Here is an 18,812-nt window from a genome sequence, read left to right as displayed (position 1 = left end):
ATTGAGCGCCATGAAGGTGCCACTCCAGGGGGGCTCCATAGCCAACCCGACGGGAGCTGCTAAGGGAAAACTTTCCAACAACTGTGCACGCAGTGTGCGCACACCTGATTGGAATGGAGGTGAACAACACATCTCGAAAAACAACCGTTACAAGAAGGTGAGTAACCGTTTTTCCCCCGAATGATGGTAGCTATGTCCATGGAAGCTGCCTTGTCATAGCTGTGTTTGCACTGGAGGTTTTGTCAGGAGAGCTACACTGGTCAGGGCTGTGGTTTCTTCACTCCCCTGACCAGCGTTGCTGTATTGATCCAACTTTTCAGTGGAGATCAAGCCAGCCCCAAACACCAAGGGGTGGGGGTGGCAGCATGGATGAACCTGAGATGAAGAGAACACGCTTCCCTGTGACAAGGGTAAGAGCTAAGCCTGTCTCTTTGCCAGCAGCGCTCCACGCAGCCACTCGCTGCAAGGCCCTCCCTGCATGAAGGAGCAGGGCCCACCCAAGTCCATCAGATGGCCCCATCTCGAGAGAGAGCCTGTGTACTAAGAGGGGATGTCTGCTCGTGTGGCGTGGCCAGGCCCTGGCTGGAGAACTGGGGGAGAGGGGGCATGCCTCTGCTCTGCTGCCTTGGAGTCTCTTGCTTGTCTCAGACCTCCCCTGCCTGCTCCCAGAGGTTCTTAGGAGGGCAGTGCAGAAGGGGAGCTGGGAGGCAGCAGAGTGGGGGAGACTGGTGAGGGGGGAGCAGCAGACTCTTTGAGACTCTCTGAGCCCCCTGCAGGATACCCAAGATGGCCCCCATCATCAGGACACTTGCCCTGTCCCCCACTCCCACACTGGTGCAAGGCATGTGCCCCCATCGCCCGCTTGCATAGGGTCTACAGTGTCCCTCATGAACCCACCCCTTGGAGCTGGGCAGATCCCGATGAAGCTCTCTGTAGGCCAGTTCCCAGTTGTGGCTTGCTAAGGGCATGGGTGGGGTGTGTGTGTGTGAAGGAATGGGTGGACCCCCCTGTCAGAGCAGACCTGCCACAGCTCCCAGGCACTGGGCTGTGTCCCTAGGCTCAAACCCTCTGCCCCCACAGTTTGTCTGCTCCCAGAAGAGCGTCTATGGGAGAGTAAGCTGTGTCACCAGCACAGCCCTGGGCCTGAGCGCTTATGGAAGGCCCGGCAGCCCCAGCCCCTGCTTATCACCATGCTGACCCTGCCGCAGCCCCAGAGACCCGCCGGCGTGTCACCCACCAGAGAGCACCCCCCGCCCTTCCATGCCCAGCTGGACGGAGAGCCACACGGCAGCCAGCATGCAGGTGAGGGCGGGGAGCGATCTGGCACCACAGTGGGGGAGTGCCCTCCTGCAGGGGGAATGCGCACTCAGGTCAAAGAGACAGGCCAGGCACCTGCCATGGTCCAGAGTGGCCCCCCCCAGTCCCACATTCCAGAGCCTGGCAGATCTGGGCTGTTCCTGGGAAATTTCTTCCCCCCCCCCCCCCCGAGCCACCAATGCCTGGCAGAGCTGGGCTGTTCCTGGGAAATTCCTACCCCCCTCGCCCCCAGTGCCTGGCAGAGCTGGGCTGTTCCTGGGAAATTCCTCCCCCCCACCCCACCAGAGCCTGGCAGAGCTGGGCTGTTCCGGGGAAATTCCTTTCCCCTCACTATGAGGATGGTGGTATTTGGGTCCTATTCATAGGTGCTGAAACAAGGGGTGTGTGTGTGGGGGGGGTGACCGCACCCCTGGCTTGAAGTGGTTTCCATCATGCACAGGGTTTACAGTTTGGTTCAATGGCTCTCAGCACCCCGGCCCCATCCCTACTGCAAGGTAAACACCCCCATGGGATCCGCGTGGGTCCCACTAGGGGTAGCCAGTGGGTGCAAAGTGTGCGAGAGGACTCTCCCCCATCAGAGAGGGAGCTGACGATCTGTGGTGGGGGAAGGGCAGTGGTGGATTAATGATTTTGCCGCCCGAGGCCCTGAAATAATTGCCCCCCCCAAGCAGCTCCCAGCCCCCCCCCCGTCGCAGCTCACCTCCGCTCCAACTCTGACTCCTCCACTGAGCGCATCGCCGGGTCCTGCTTCTCCCTGCTCCCTGCCATTGCTTGTGTGCAAAACAGCTTCGCGAAGGGGGGGAATGTGGTGTGCCCAGGAGAGGAGGCAGGGCTGGGGCGGGGATTTGGGGAAGGGGACCAACGGGGGCAGAGGGGGTGGGGAAGGGGTGGAGTTGGGGCAGGGGTGGAGGGCACGAACTGGTACCGGGGGAAGCAGCTTCTGGCTGCTATTATAAATTTGCTGCCCTAGGCTTAGGCCTTGTCGACCTAGGCATTAATACGCTGCTGGGGAAGGGAGAGGAATCTCTCCAGTCATGGCTGTACCCTGGAAGGGCACTGGGGTCTCCTCTCGCTCACCTCCCACACATCCCGTGGGGCCGCACCTAGAGCCAGAGCAGGTGTTGCTGGATCCTGTTGCTTCTTAGTGCTCTGACCTTTGCCTCTCTTCTGTCTCTAGGCCGCTCAACGTTGGCGCACTCTGCATCCACGGTTGGAGCCAGCCCAAGCAGGTACCGTGCTGGGGCCCACGCCCCCTGCCCCAGCCAGGGCTCCCTACCCTGGCAGGGTAGGTGTGTAGAATGGAGGGGAGGGGGTACCCGAGGCGGAGCCCAGCTGTGGGCCTGAGGGGGTCTGACCGCTCAGCACACGCAGTGACCGCACTCCTGCCCCCAGCTTCCCCAGCCCTAAAGAGCACCCCTGCCTGCTTCGCTCTGCAGGGACCCAGCGCCAGCGGGGCTCCTTCGGCTCTGCAGCTGAGGAGGCAGGACCAGAGCAGTCACTGATCAGGGAATGGGGCACTCTGAGCCTTCGACTGGCACGGGGGCTCCATAAAGAAACAGCCCAGGGGTTTCTGTGGGCATACATCCCTTTGAGCGCAAATGTGGGAGGGGCAGATAAGTGGCAGGGTCGAGGGGTCGGTCCAGCCAGAGATCCTTCAGGAACCGGAAATCCAGGCCGAGCAAAGCCAGCAAACCTCAGCCAGCAACATGCAAAGGGGAACTTAGCTCTTGGGGGGCTGAGCAGTAGATAGCTGAGGGCATAAAAGCTCCCACGAGGCAGTCCTCCTTTGAGTGGCTACAGACATGTTTCCACTCAGGCGCGTGAGTGCCCAGCACAGCAAAGCTGGAGAACTTTGTGTAGCAGTACCCGCTGGGGCAGCACATGCGCCCTGTCCCTCCTCAGGGCCCCTCCTGAGGCAATATAAGGGCAGTGCCCACCCCCCGCACTCAGTTCCTTCTCACCACCCACAGCCTGATTTGCAGTTTCTCATGGTTATTGCACCACAGCAAGATCACTCTGTGTGCCTTGTAAATAGTTTTAGCCCCATTAGCTACCTAGTTAGTGAGGGTTAGCAGTTCCATGAGTGGCTGGTTAGTTAGTAAGCCTGGCGCTATGCCTTCACCGAATTTTAAGCACTGTCCTTCATGTGGCTGTCCCGTCTAGTGACCACCACATTTGATGCTCGTTGTGCCTGGGAGAGGGGCACAGGAAAGGAAAATGTTTGTTGCTGGACACCTACGCCTGAAGTAACATCTCCAGGAGCAACCCCAGGAGGATCTGGGAGCTTGCATAGCTCACCCGGCCTCACAAACTGTGTTGGAGCTAGTGTCAATTTCTGATAGACAGCCAGACTCAGGTTCTTCTCCATGGAGAAGGGACCATTCTCCTTCCTGTAGTCCTCCAAGGAAGAGGGCTCACAAAACTAATCAGAGCCATTCCGGGGCTCAGAGACTCTTCCTTCTCTTCTAGGAGGAGTGTGCGGAGCATTAGCAAGTCTCCTTGAGTGTCCAAAATAGAGCAGGACGAGGACCATCTACCCGCTCCCCAGTACTGAGAAGCAAACTGCCCAGTACCATACCGTCAGTTCTGGCAATATCTTCAGGACACATCTGTTGAGTCCGGTGCCAGCACATTGGCACTGACAGTACTGACCACAGGCTTTTCAGGCAGCAGCTGATTTACTCTGCCTCTCTGTCCCAGATTCACCTCTGACACAGGAGTCCTCATCTGTGGGGAAGCCCCCTGCAGTCCTGGGCCAGTGTGGGTCAGTTGCTTTCAACTATGGACAATTACTGGCTTCTCCCTTGTTACCGGTTAAGAAGCGCACCAAAGAGGTGGATCTGGTCCCATTATCAGCACCAAGACATTCTGCTTGGGTACCAATACCGTTTTCGGCTCCGACGATAGCGCTAGTCCCAGTCTCCAAACCTTCAGTACCAAGCCATTCTTCGGCTAGGGTACTGATCTCTGCACAGGACTGACAGCCTTTCCTGTACTGCATTTTAGTGCAGGCTCAACTTCCCAAGCAGTACTCATGGCACTGACTACTGTACCATCCTTGGTACCAGTCCAGTCTCCTCACCGGACCTCAAACAGATTGGGGTACTTAGTGGGCTTGGCAGGTTTAACTCATCTGTTCACTATTTGGGATGTTCCTTGCAATCAGGCTCAGAATCCTTCTCTCTTTCTTCCATCCCCTTCCTCCAGAAGATCATTACCAAGACAACAGCGTTCCCTCAGCAGGGACATGAGTTCTTGGGCCGGTACATACTGGCTTCCTGTACCACATTAATTTCCTCTCTGGCCTCCTTGGAGTGCCCACCACTCTTCAAGATCTCAATGATCAGCTCACTCCAGAGCTGTTGTCCTTCAGTTGTCTCACTTCCTGGACCACCGAGACTGGAGACACAAACTGATACAGCTCCCACTGAGTCTACTACAGCAGAGTGACCCCTTATCACGGGCACAAGCCTTACCATAGGGGAGCCCATCTGTTCCACTTCCTGTCATCCTCCTCACCAGACGATTCCACCAGAAGACTTTAAGTCTCACCAACACTCCTTAAGGAGGATGACTACAGCCTTTCTTCAAGAGCTTCAGACTCTATGCGCTTCAAGGGCCATAGAAGAAGTTCCCCTCCAACACTGGGGGAAAGGGGTTCTACTCAGGTTACTTCTGATCCCCACATCCAAGGGAGGGCTGACACCTATACTCGACCTCCAAGGTCTCAACAAGTAAACTTTGAGTGATTTACAATGTGCCAAGTTTTTTCTCTCTCACATCAGGGGCACGTCTGTTTATATAAATCCTGACAATACCACTGCAATGTAGTGTGTGAACAAACCAGTTCAACAAACCACTTCAATCAGTTCTGTTGGGAAGTGATAACTTTTTGGCACTTTTGCATCAAGAAAGACTTTACCACAGCTGCCTACATTCCAGGTGCCCAGAATCAATTGTCCAATCAGCTCAGCAGGAATTTCTCCAAGAATCATGAGTGCTCTGTGAAGGTCCATCTTCAGGGACTGGGGCTTTCCATCTGGCAACCTATTTGCAACAAAAGACAAGAAGTGCTGTCAGTTTTGCTCTAGAGCAGGTCACAGTCCAGGCTCTCTGACCAATGCCCTCAACTGAATTGGGCATCAGCCTTCCCCCAATTCTGCTTGTCCCTCAGGTCATTCTCAAAATGAAGCTGGATCAGGCCAAACAGATACTCATTGAACTAGCCTGACCAAGACAATGTTGGTTCTCCAGCCTTCACAGCCAGTTGGTCCAATGTCCTGTGCCTCTTGCGCTCTTCCTGGACCTACTGTCTCCGCACCATGGCGGCAGTTTGCATCTCCTGGTATGAATGCTGCGTGCTCAGATTAAGTGGAAAAGAACTGTTCAGAGGCAGTCCAACAGGTTCTGCTAATAATACGAAGCTATCTACTAGATCAACCTCTTCGGCCAAGTGGAAATGCTTTTTGGGTTTGTCATTGACTCGGGGAATTCGATTGGTACTAGTCCGGGTTCAGGACATTTTAGATTACCGGTTACATCGTAAACCATGGGGCCTGCTCTCAGCCATTGAGGGTCAACTTGGCACCAATCTCAGTGTTTCATTCCCTGATCCACGGGAAGTCGGTATTTTCCAGCCCCATGGTTGTTAGATGTCTGCAAGGTGTTGTTTGCCTCTTCCCACCTATAAAGAAGAGGTTCCCCTGTTGGAACTTAACACTGTGCTTGCTGCCCTTACAGGGCCGCTATTTGAGCCTCTAGCAACCTGTACTCTGTCCTTCCTTTGCCAAAAGACCGCCTTTCTTATTGCTATAACGTCAGCAAGGAGGGCAGGTGAACTCAGGCCCTAATGACAGGACCTCCAGACATTCAGCTAGTGAAAGACAGAGGAGCCTTAAGGCCACATCCAAAATGTTTGTCTAAAGTGTCACCACGTCACCTTAATCAAACTATACAGTTGCCTGTATTTTTCCTAAGCTGCACTCCAGTGCAGATGACCAGCACCTTCCTATGTTGCATGTAAGACGAACCTGGCTTTCTGTCTGGATGGGACTAAGCCAGTTTTATTATCACTGCGGCGTGATGTCTCCTGTGCAGACCAGAAGAGCGGTCAAGTGGTTTCGGCGCAGACAGTTTCCAGACAGATTACTTCCTGCATTACAATAGGGTGTAGCAAACACCAGGCTGCCTTAGTGGCATTTCTCAGCGTTGTTCCCATATTAGATATATTCAGGGCTGCTACTGAGTCTTCCGTATCCAACTTTACCAAACTACACGGTCAGGAAGGCTTCTAGGGCGGAAGTGAGCTGTGGAAGAGCAGTTCTGCAGTCACTATTTAAATAGACGCCGAGCCACTACTGCTTGCAAGTCACCCAAGTGGTCTGCACATCTACAACCACTGGGAGAAGAAACGGTTACTCATGGTTACAGTTACTGTTGTTCTTTGAGAGGTGGGCGCAGTCGTGTACTCCCCGGCATGCCCTCGGGTCCCTCTGCATCGGAGTCTCCAGACAAATGGCTGCCAGTGTGAAGGAACTGACGGGGGCTGGGCTGGGGTCCTGGGGGTGCGTGCGGTACCCCAAGGGGCTTTGCTACACAGAGTTCTCTGGCTTTGGGGCACTGGGCGTGCCCACCTGAGTGGAATGCGTGTCTGCCCCCACCCCTCGCAGAACAATGGTCGGAGTGCAGGTAAGGAACGGTTTTCCCTGTAAGCCAGTCAGAAGCCAGCGGGAGCTGGGAGAGGGATCGGAGCGCCGTGGATACTGGGCTTCATTTTCCCTTGGCCACTTGCAAAACCCTAAGAACCAGCTGACTAGAAAATGAGGTCATTTGCAGCAGCTGGATCCTGGGAGCTGCTTAGCCAAATGACACCAAATTTGCAGCACAAACTCTACCCCAGCTCCTCAGTGGGCACGGCAGCTTTCAAGACAATCTGAGCATGTGTGTGGATTGTAGAATAAACGGACCAGGGCTTTTAACTGACCAGCTGTAGCTGTAGGGGTCCCAGGGATTCCTAGTCCAGGCTGTCATGGTGGTGAGCTTGCTACTGAGCTGCGCTGTAATGGGTGAAATCTGGGGGAGCCCTGCCTGAGGCAGCCCTGGGTTAGGCTAGGGAGCCTTCTCCCTGGGGAGTTTTCTGGGAAGGGGGGGGCTGAGCCCTGCCGCTGTGACTTTTGGCTCTAATCTGCCTCCTTCCTCTGCAGTGCACAGTGAGAATGGGGGGGCCTTGTTCCTGGGATCAGAGATGCCCCCTGATGCACCAGTGTAAGGGGGGAGCAGAGAGGCAGCGTTCAGTGGTATGAGCACAGAACAGCTTATTACACTTCCACTCTGAGCCTCAGCTTCCTGCTCCAGGGGGTGCTCACTCTCTCCACAGGAGCCCCTTCCCTCTGGCTCAGTGGCATTGCCAGGTTAACAGCTGGACAGGGCTGGGAAGGGCCAGAGCCTGACCTGAGGCCAAGGACTGGATCCCTGCTGAGCTGGGGCATGTAACAGTGACGCTGACACCTCAGAGTCTTCCTGGAAGCAGGGGGGAGTGTTGGGGGGACATTGGCCGTGGGGGCCGTGGGAAGAGCGGGCACACAGGGGAGGGGACATGATGGAGAGATGGCGACCCAGGTTGTCAAGGGAATGGGGCAGGGATGGGCAGAGCCCCTGGAGTGGTCTGGGAAATGGGGGCAGGGGATGGGGTGGCAAGGGAGCTTGTGGGAGGCCTGAGGGAATGGGGACAGCACTTCTTGGGGGAATGAAGTAGGGCCATGATGGAGCTGGGGAAAGGCCCAGAGGGGAGGGGCACAAGGGACTGGAGAGAGAGCAGCTTACGGTGGGAGGAGAAAGGAGCTTGAAGGTAAGAGGTTGATGGTTGGGACAGAGGTGGGGGATATGGCAGAGAGGATGGGCTCAGACCCAGCAGCCCCAAGGCCTGAGTGAGCCCGGCTGTGTCTGTCCCTTAGGTCTGTGTGGTGGGGCCCCGAGCAGCCCACTGTGACTCTACTGCTGAGCAGAAACCTCTTCCGGAGACCCCAGGTCCCTGGCCAGAGCGTGCCCGTTGGATCCCCCAAGCTGAAGCAGAGCCAATCGCAGCACCTTCTGCCTCCCAGACGAGTCACATGGAGCCTGCTGGAGCTCCAGCCCCCCTGCATGGAGCCAGAGAGACGCAAGAGCCCCTCCTGGCCCCAGTAAGGGGCTGCAGGGCTGGGCCTCTCCCTGCCAGAGCCCCCTCCTGCCTGCATTGGCAGGCTAATTAAAGGGCTTTGGAACAGTCATCCGGGCTCCCTCCCTGAAAGGGGCTGTGAAGATCAGCGTGGGGCAGGACCCCTCTGATGACTGTCTCTGAGAGCTGCCGGCGGTGGGCAGAGGAGCCCCACAGGCTGCTCAGGGCTCCAGTGGGGGCCTGGCTGTTCAGAGTGCAGGCTGACTGCGCCATGAGCGTTGCACCGTGGCCTTTCCTTGTGTTGGCACAGAACCCCGGCCGGCCGGCGTGCGGCAGGTACCACGCACACACGGCTGTTAACAGCCCACAGGCTGGGAGAGCAGCTGTCAGCCCACAGCCCCAGCGCCGACTGGCTGTGTTTGTCTCTCGCTGCACTGTCCCCGTCTTCTGCAGGGTGTTGGCTCCATCTGGCCCAGCCCATCAGCACTATGGCCTTGCGCCTGCCCTTCCCTGTTCTGCCCGTATCCTGGGTCCACCAGGGCCAGGCTTCCGAAGCACAGTTCTCCCTCTCCGCTCCCGGGGGGCACGTGGCATGGTGCCATCGGGCCGTCCTGATTGTTAAAATATCTACTATGCTTTCTCAAAGCAATGATGCAGCCAGGGGCAGCCTGGGTCAAAGAGAAAACCACCCCGAAGAAACCGGGCGCGGAGTGTTATTTCAGCAGGGCCAGGGCATGCCTGGTTGCCAGCAGTAACCTGGTCAGATACCTTCATTAAAGAGTCCGGAGGTCACTGCAGGCTGGTCATTTCTTGCAGACGGCCGCAAGCTGGGCTCTTCTCAGGGCTGGGGGGAGAAGGGGCGATTGGCCTCCAAAGCCTCTCTGAGGTGCCGAGATGGGGGCTCTGCACCCCCCTGCTGGCTGCATGGGAGGCATTGCAGGGCTCACAAGGAGTGGGCCTGTGCCCCCCTCGGGTGGAGGAAAGGGAGGTGGCCCAGGAAGATACCCCTAAGGTCCGTGAGGGGCTGCCCATCTGCAGTGGTGGCAAATGCCCAGGAACCGGGTTCTCCCCTCCCACAGACCTTGAGGAGCAGGAGCGTCCAAATTCGAGCTCTTCAAAAAGCAAGGAACGTCCTAGACAAACGTGCGAGGTGCAGGCAGGACAGTAGCTGGGAGGCGTCTCCCAGCAGAGGAGCCACTGAGACGGCGCGACGGAAATGAACAGAACCTGCCTCAGGCAGCTCGGGCCCCTGTTGCTGGGCGTGGCCAGGGCAGAGCTGGGCGGTGTGGCGGGGCTCAGGCTGGGGCAATCTGCAGGGGCAGCAAAGGGACCGCACGTGCTCCTGTGCTGTCAGTGCCTGGGGTAGGGCTGTCTGTGCCCCCAAGGAAGGCGAGGGCTTCCAGGCCCTGCCCCTCCCCTCGAGCAGCTGGAGACACATGGGAGCCAGGCAATGCCATCACCCCAGGCACTGGGGCTGGGGGCGGGGAGGGCAGGGAACTGGGACGCTGAAGTGGAAGCAGCCACCTCAGGGCAGCCAGGGGATCTGGCCGGGTGTGATGGATCCTCCGTGCTCAGGGAAAAGCTGCGTGAACCACAACAGGGGCTGATGTGCACAAAGCTTCAGGGGCAGGGGGACTGGCTGCAGGGAAAGGCCTCCCCTCCCCCACGTATCCAACCAGGGCTACAGGGGAGCCAGCCCCCCCACCCCATATCACTCTGCCCCCCCACACCCAGCCAGGGCTACAGGGGCGCCAGCCCCACCCTACCACTCAGCCAACCCCAGCTAATGCTATCAGGGAGCCAGCCCCGCCCTGTCATTCTGCCCCTCCCCAGCCAGGGCTACAGGGGAGCCAGGCCCCCCCACATGACTCTGCCCCCCACTGGGTTTTCCAACTTTCTAATTACACAAAACCAAACTCCCTTGCCCCACCCCCTTGCCTGAGGTCCCGCCCCGCCCCTTCTCTGAGGCCCTGCCCCTCACTCATTCTATCCCACCCTCACTCACGTTCACTGGACTGGGACGGGAGGTTGGGGTGCAGGAGGGGGTACAGACTCCAGTGTGGGGCCAGAAATGAGGGGTTCAGGGTGCAGGAGCAGGCTCAATAAACCCTCCTGTTTTACACTGGCTGAGAGTCACTCCAGACTAGAGAACAGGGGGCATTATTGCCTCTGGGAGTGGAGGCCACGAGGGTCCAGAGTGAGTGGACTCCCTGAGGGGGCCCACGGCAGAGACAGGCTCAGAGAGGTGCGGTTCTAGGAGGTGGTGGGGCCTACGGCTTAACCCCCAAGAAAGAGTGGACGCCTGAGAAGGGCTGTCGCACTGAAGGGGGTTCCCCCCACGCACCGTACGGCGCTGGGAGAAAGCACGAGTCCTGTGAGTCCGTGACAACCTGGTAGGAGCAGACGGTTGGTGGACGCACCCTGTAGACATCTGGCTGCCAGCGCAGGTGCTTTGCAGTGAGTGTCTGCCAGCAATAGAACAAGGGAATTGAAGGAACCAGCAAGGAAAGGGCCTACAACCAGCTCCCTACAAGGGGTCTTGTATGTCTGTGCAGGGAGAGAGGGGTGAGCATTGGGAGGCTCACCCAGGAGCTGCTGATTGCCTGGATGGTAGAGAATGACCAGTCCTAGGAGCAGGTTCTAGATCCCAGCGGGGCTCCCGGGATGCCCGGAGAGTCTGGGAATAGCAGGGGATGGTTGGGGTAGTGGCAGGGGTCCACTGGACCCAGCTCCGCAGCCAGGAGGGGGCTTCCCACCTGGATTCCCCCCAGTGGATGTGTAGAGTGAAGGAGCTGGAGCTGGAGGAGTGGAGGCTAGCTGACCGCTTGGAGCAGTGAAAACATGAGCTGGAGTTAGAAGAGAGGCAGGCCAAGAGGACCTGCTGTGGGGTAAGTGGGGAAGGACCCCAAGATGCCAATTCGGTAGGAACCCTAGATTCCTCTTCGAGCGCTGTCCCTGTGGGTACTCCATTGCCGGAGCCATCAAGCGGAGATTTTTGCTAGCACAATAGCAGTCTCGCGGCACCGCCGGTGCCTCTTCTAGCACGCACACACCCCGACCCCTGCAGTTCCTTCTCAACGGCCCCAGCTTGAGACGGAGTCCGTTAGCGGTGTCACTATGAACATTAATATTGAGTTGTTAGATGGCTACTTTAACCCTCTTTATTCACAGTTCTTAGTTTAGTTAGCGTTAGTTACGTTTAAAAAAAAACAAAACCCTTTTGCGTCCCGAATTTCCCAATAGGGACGCCTTAAATATGCCTGGATCCCCAGGTTTTAAAAGGTGTGCGTCTTGCAAGTCTGCAATGCCAGTATCTGACGGGCACTCCCTTTGTGTCCGATGCTGGGTGAGTCGCACATGCCACAGAAGTGCGCTAACAGCAGCAATCTGAAGGACAGGGCAAAGAGAGATCAGGATCTCCGACTAAAACTCATTTTAATGGAGAAATCCTTAAGCATCTGGGTGCAGGGAGCTGTGTTCGCGCACAAACAGGAGTGAGATGGGAGCCACAAACCCCGCCCCGTGTGTCTATACCCTGCCGTTAGTGCCCAGCCCCAGGGCTAACAGACACGTCACTGCATGTCAAGGAACCTGTGGGCTGGGTTCTGATCCCACCCCCTGGGATCAATCCGGAGTCACCTCTGACTGCAGTGAAATGAAACTGATTACAGGTAAAATCTCACTCTCAGAGATGTTCCAAGAAGCTTCTTTCACAGACTAGACTCCTTCCTAGTCTGAGCCCAATCCTTTCCCCTGATACAGTCCTTTGTTAGTTCCAGCAGACATCTTAGGTGTTAACTAGGGTTTTCACATGACTGGCTGCCCTCTCTGTCCTGCTTCACCCCCCTTTTATAGCTTTGGCACAAGGCGGGAATCTTTTGTCTCTCTGGGTCCCCACCCCTCCTTCTAAATGGAAAAGTACCAGCTTTAAGGTAGATTCCAGTACCATATTACATTGTCTCATAGAATATCAGGGTTGGAAGGGACCTCAGGAGGTCATCTAGTCCAACCCCCTGCTCAAAGCAGGACCAATCCCCAGCTAAATCATCCCAGCCAGGGATTTGTCCTGTGAGACCTCATTCTTCATTACCCACGGGTTGGCCCACAGGTACACAGGAAGGCTTGCAGGAAAATAAACCATTTACAACCAGTTGTCCTAGTCAATGGGAGCCATCAAGATTCTAAGCCACCATTAATGGCCCACACTTTGAATAATTACAATAGGACCTCAGAGTTATACTTTGTATTTCTAGCTTTAGATACAAGAATGATACATACATACAAATAGGAGGAATATCTTCAGTAGGTTATAACCTTTGTAATGATACCTTACAAGAGACCTCTTGCATGAAGCATATTCCAGTTACATCATATTCACACTCACAAGCATATTTCCATAAACAGATGGAGTGCAACGTCACACCCCCCATGGACACAAGCCCTGGCATCAGATTCCCTCCATGGGCACATGCCCCAGTCTCAGATCCACTCCCCACCCCTCCGGACACATGCCCTGGCTGTCTCCAATACTCAGTGAGGAAGAGGACGGTGAGAGCAGATGCCGTGATGCGGCAGCAAGGGGCCCCACAGCACTGCCACCAACACCCCAGTGCCCAGCTCCACCCAGCCCCGAATAAAGCCCTGAGCCAGGGTCTGCACCTACAGGAAGCCGATGATACCTCATTTCTTCCTGCGTCTCTCACATATTGTCTCTAATCTGCAGGGCCAATCTAGCATGGCCAAAGTATGCAGAGGTCCCTGCAACATGCAGAAAACCCTGGGACCTGGGACCCTGGCCAAGTGTCATGCTGTGATGATCTGGGTGTTTCCCCTTGTTACGTTGTACGTGAGCCTATTTGAGTGTTACTGTTTTGCAGGAACACTGTGTTTACCCTCAGTTCACCAATGCCCAGGTGGTGGGAATAAGGGCGTGTGACTTTTGCTGAGACCCTCAGGGGCAGGTGAGGCTGCTCCAGCTGCCTGCACCTGCACGTAAGTGATGGCCAATGCCCTTCCTAACCTGAGAATCAGGAGTGAGATGCAACACTTAGCTCGGGAAGCAAGACAAACACCGGAGAAGGGGCAATGGGCATATCGGAGGTCCCCTACCTCTGCTCATCCTCATTGATCTCCTGCAGTTTGCTCTTCAGTTCCTGGCTCAGCTCTTTGTGATCCACCAGGTCAAAGCGGTTCCTGCAGATCCCAGTGTGGGGAACAAGTCCTGCTGGCGGCCAGGTGCTCCATAGCCGAGGCGCTGGAGAGGTGCATGACTTGGACATTAAGGTCCTGCCACTGGCAAGGTGGCCAGAGGGGTGGTGACAGAGGCTGGGGGGGGGGCAGCCAGAGGGGCAGCAACAGCTGGTGGAGTGGCCAGAGGGGTCGTGATGGCGATGGCTGGTGGGGAGCCAGAGGGGTGGCAATAGCAATGGCTGGTGGGGGGCCAGAGGGGCGGTGATGGTGATGGCTGGTGAGTGTCCAGAGGGGCGGTGATGGCTGGAGAGGTGGCCGGAGAGGTGGCCAGAGGGGTAGTGATGGCTGGTGGGGGGGCCAGAGGGGTGGTGATGACTGGTGGGGGGCCAGAGGGGCGGTGATGGCTGGAGGGGCGGCCAGAGGGGTAGTGATGGCTGGTGGGGGGCCAGAGGCGCGGTGATGGCAGGCGGGGGGTGGTGGCCTATTTTCCGAAGCAAGGCAGCTCTCGAATGGCAGGTAGGACTGTTCACCGGGACCTCTCTGCAAACTATCAGCCCTGCACAAGGCAAAATTATCTTCTGAATACCGTTTACCGAAGGGCGCAAGGCACCTGAGCGGTTCCACGGTTCCCTTTTTGCAGACCTACCAATGCTGACCCAGTCTGGAGTCCACCTTGCTGGGCAGGAGGAAGCAGGTGCCCCCTTTGGACTCTTCACCGCTTGCAAGAGCACCTCTAGCTGTTTCTCCTTCAGCCTCCTCCTCTTCCCAGCTGGACGCATGGCTCCTCCACTCACCTGGCGAGCACCCATTGTTTGGTCCTGAACATGCAGGACACGGAGAATGTTCCCCGCCCTGGCTAAAAACCAAGCATGTCATCTGCAAACCATGATGAACACGGGATCCCAGTCCAGGCAGCAAACACAAGCAGCCTGAAATCACAGGGATACAGTTACATTATAGGGGAGGAGAGGGGAGTGTGTGTGTGGGGGGGAGGGGTTGTGAAAAAGCCACAGTAATCTGTAACATACGCCAGACTCTTAACAGAGTTGGGTTTCTCTTTGTCTCTCTTAAATACTTCAACTCCACTGAAAATCTATACAGGAACTGGGAAAAAAAATAAACTAAAAGAGATGGGAGGGGGAAAATATCAATGTTCCATGTAACAGAAGAATTGCAGAAAACAGGTTACTGGGGCAGGGAGCGGGGGCAGGACTTGAGCCAGTTGTCTGTTGTTTTGTTGAAGAAAACCCTAAATATTGAACCAGAGACCGTATCTGGCAGATCGGTTACAACGTACCTTTTTGTGTGGACACCTCTACCCCGATATAACGCAGTCCTCGGGAGACAAAAAATCTCACCGCGTATAGGTGAGGCTCTGTTATATCGAACTTGTTTGGCCCCTCCGTTCCTTGTTCCCTGACCACCCCCTCCAGAGACCCCCATCCCTAATCACCCCCAGGACCCCACCCCCTACCCAACCCCCCCCCCCCCCCCGCTCCCTGTCCCCTGACTGCTCCGACCCCTATCCACACCTCCCGCCCCCTGACAGGCCCTCACCGGCAGCGGCGGGAAGTGGAGCAATGTGGCCCCAGCCCGCTCCACTCTGCCACCTCCCAGCCGCGGCGCTCCGCTTCTCGCCGCCGGTGAGTGCAGGGAGGTTGGGGAAAGGACGCCCCCCGCACTCACCTGTGGCGGGAAGCAGAGTGACGTGGCCCCAGCCCACTCCACTTTCCTTGCCCCAGCCGTGAGCAACACAGCTGGGGCTGGGGCGAGGGAAACAGAGCTGGCTGCTCCCGGCCCCCTGCTAATCCCCCAGCCACTCTGGAACTGCAAGGTCCCCAAGAGTGCCCCCCCAGCTCCTGCCTCACAGACCCTGGGGGGGAGGTGCCTCTGACCGCCCCCGAGACCCTCTGACCCTTCTCCAATGCCACAGCCTGGCCCCCTTAACAGGCTGCTTAGAGCAACGTGTCGGAGCTTTACCGCGTTGTATGCAAACCCGCGTTATATCGGGTTGCGTTATGTCGGGGTAGAGGTGTACTTAGGTTACTACTAAATAATGGAATTTTTATACAAAACCCCCTCTGAAATGGGATTGGCGTGCTCCGGGCTCGGCTGTTGGCAGGGGGCGGTGGCTCTGAAATGGGATTGGCGCGTTCCGGGCTCGGCTGTTGGCAGGGGGCGGTGCCTGTGAAATGGGATTGGCGTGTTCCGGGCTCGGCTGTTGTTGGGGGGCGGTGCCTGTGAAATGGGATTGGCGCATTCCGGGCTCGGCTGTTGGCGGAGGGGCGATGACTCTGAAATGGGATTGGCGCGTTCCGGGCTCGGCTGTTGTCGGGGGGCGGTGCCTGTGAAATGGGATTGGCACGTTCCGGGCTCGACTGTTGGCGGCGGGCGGTGCCTGTGAAATGGGATTGGCGCGTTCCGGGCTCGGCTGTTGGCAGGGGGCGGTGCCTGTGAAATGGGATTGGCGCGTTCCGGGCTCGGCTGTTGGCAGGGGGCGGTGGCTCTGAAATGGGATTGGCGCGTTCCGGGCTCGGCTGTTGGCAGGGGGCGGTGCCTGTGAAATGGGATTGGCGCGTTCCGGGCTCGGCTCTTGGCAGGGGGCGGTGCCTGTGAAATGGGATTGGCGTGTTCCGGGCTCGGCTGTTGGCGGCGGGCGGTGCCTGTGAAATGGGATTGGTGCGTTCCGGGCTCGGCTGTTGGCAGGGGGCGGTGCCTGTGAAATGGGATTGGCGTGCTCCGGGCTCGGCTGTTGGCGGCGGGCGGTGCCTGTGAAATGGGATTGGCGTGTTCCGGGCTCGGCTGTTGTCGGGGGGCGGTGCCTGTGAAATGGGATTGGCGCATTCCGGGCTCGGCTGTTGGCGGAGGGGCGATGACTCTGAAATGGGATTGGCGCGTTCCGGGCTCGGCTGTTGTCGGGGGGCGGTGCCTGTGAAATGGGATTGGCACGTTCCGGGCTCGGCTGTTGGCGGCGGGCGGTGCCTGTGAAATGGGATTGGCGCGTTCCGGGCTCGGCTGTTGGCAGGGGGCGGTGCCTGTGAAATGGGATTGGCGCGTTCCGGGCTCGGCTGTTGGCGGGGGGCGGTGCCTCTGAAATGGGATTGGCATGTTCCGGGCTCGGCTGTTGGCAGGGGGCGGTGCCTCTGAAATGGGATTGGCGCATTCCGGGCTCGGCTGTTGGCAGGGGGCGGTGCCTCTGAAATGGGATTGGCGCGTTCCGGGCTCGGCTGTTGGCAGGGGGCGGTGCCTCTGAAATGGGATTGGCGCGTTCCGGGCTCGGCTGTTGGCAGGGGGCAGTGCCTCTGAAATGGGATTGGCGAGTTCCGGGCTCGGCTGTTGGCGGGGGGCGGTGCCTCTGAAATGGGATTGGCACATTCCGGGCTTGGCTGTTGGCGGGGGGCGGTGCCTCTGAAATGGGATTGGCGCATTCCGGGCTCGGCTGTTGGCAGGGGGCGGTGCCTCTGAAATGGGATTGGCGCGTTCCGGGCTCGGCTGTTGGCAGGGGGCGGTGCCTCTGAAATGGGATTGGCGCGTTCCGGGCTCGGCTGTTGGCAGGGGGCGGTGCCTCTGAAATGGGATTGGCGAGTTCCGGGCTCGGCTGTTGGCGGGGGGCGGTGCCTCTGAAATGGGATTGGCACATTCCGGGCTTGGCTGTTGGCGGGGGGCGGTGCCCCTGAAATGGGATTGGCGCATTCCGGGCTTGCTGTGAAAAGCAGAGCAGCTTTGTTATGTTTTGCGACTTGGCGGCCCCAGGCCCAGGACTGCCCCAAGATGGACTTGGCTGAAAGTCACTGATTTCTATGCTAACAAGTTCTGTTCCACACTGTGTTCCTGTCAACTAATAAGCCTTCTGTTTTACCGGCTGGCTCAGAGTGCGAAGTGGTGGTCCAGCCCAGGGGTCCAGTCCAGCTGGACCCGCTGCAGGAAGTGCATGGACCAGGAGGCTGAATGCTCCGAGGTCAGACCCAGGAAGGCTGTAGCCGAGGAGGTTTCTTGCCCTGGACTGCGTGCCCTGATGGGAGTCACGCTAGTCCTGACTGACTTCATAGAGGGCAGTTCCAGAGCATCGGGGCTGTGACTCTGTGACAACTGGTTGCATCTCCCTCCTGGTTCTCAGTAGGATGACCAGACAACAAGTGTGAAAAATTGGGACGGGGCCGGAGGGTAATAGGAGCCTATGTAAGAAAAAGACCCCAAAATTGGGACTGTCCCTATAAAATTGGGACATCTGGTCACCCTAGTTCTCAGGTTAGGAAGGGCATTTGCCATCGCTTTCCTGCAGGCAGCTGGAGCAGCTTCACCCGCCCCGAGGGTCTCAGCAAAAGTCTCACACCCTTATTCCCACCACTTAGACATTGGTGATTTAGAGAGGCTCACGTACAACATAACAAGGGGAAAAACCCACCCCATCACACATGCAACTCCCAACTTGTCCATGTCTTTGTGGGGAGGGGACAGGTCACTGTCAATATATCCTGCAGCATTCGGGAAGGTGCACTGGGGTGGGAGCCACCACGGGGTCTGGTCTTCAATCTTCAACTGACTGCAATTTCCATGCAGAGTCCCCCTCCCTTCTTCACTTACATTCTGAGTTCAAACCCGGCTGGTGACTCATGTAGGTAAAATTAGTGCGTGATCATGCAATTAAAAGATGGTGTTGTAATGCACTTGACCAAGTGCGCAGAGTTAAGGTTGTTCAGGAAACTAGAACTGTGACAATTGCTGATTCCGGAGGGTTTGACTCTGCAGCCTTCTCTCTCAGCCTACAAACCTGCCCACATGTTACATGAACCGTGGTACTGTGGGAGGAGCAGGCATGATGGGGAACACCTGGGTTTGCTGCCCCTTATGCCATAGCTGAATGATGAGGACGGCTTTGCACGAAAATGCCTGGTTACAAGGATCTTTTCTCAGTGTGTGAATTAAATCAGCTAGATTCAAAAGAAAATTGGAGCAAGAGAAATTCCATCCCATGCTCCCAATGGGTCACCAGTCAAGAAGGAAACAGGGACCTTCTAATGCCCCTGCAGGGACCCTCCGCCCCGCTGAAGGAGACACTGTTAGTGGTTATGTGGCCAGGCCACTAGAGAGGGATGTGACACAGGCTTTGTTTATATAAGTGTTGCCTAGAGGACAGTAGAAAGTTGGGGAT

General features: G+C 57.2%; 1 protein-coding gene across 8 annotated transcripts in view; it reads left to right on the top strand.

Moving 5' to 3' along the window:
* AGBL2 (AGBL carboxypeptidase 2) overlaps positions 1-9,262 on the top strand; it is a 64,423-nt gene extending 55,161 nt beyond the window's left edge. For 5 of the 8 annotated variants that reach the window (XM_075129205.1, XM_075129201.1, XM_075129203.1 and 2 more), the window contains 3 exons: positions 1,081-1,302; positions 2,495-2,546; positions 8,271-9,262. In XM_075129205.1, the coding sequence (XP_074985306.1) occupies positions 1,081-1,302; positions 2,495-2,546; positions 8,271-8,499 (503 nt within the window). In that variant the 3' untranslated portion in view covers positions 8,500-9,262. The remainder of the gene's footprint in view (positions 1-1,080; positions 1,303-2,494; positions 2,547-8,270) is intronic. The other 3 variants (XM_075129207.1, XM_075129206.1, XM_075129204.1) reach the window with 1 other exon arrangement.
* Positions 9,263-18,812: the final 9,550 nt, after the last annotated feature.

Source organism: Caretta caretta, chromosome 6 (assembly GCF_965140235.1).
Source record: "Caretta caretta isolate rCarCar2 chromosome 6, rCarCar1.hap1, whole genome shotgun sequence".
Taxonomy (NCBI): Eukaryota; Metazoa; Chordata; order Testudines; family Cheloniidae; genus Caretta; species Caretta caretta.
The sequence above is the reverse complement of the archived record's forward strand: the minus strand, read 5'-3'. Positions and strand labels throughout refer to the sequence as shown.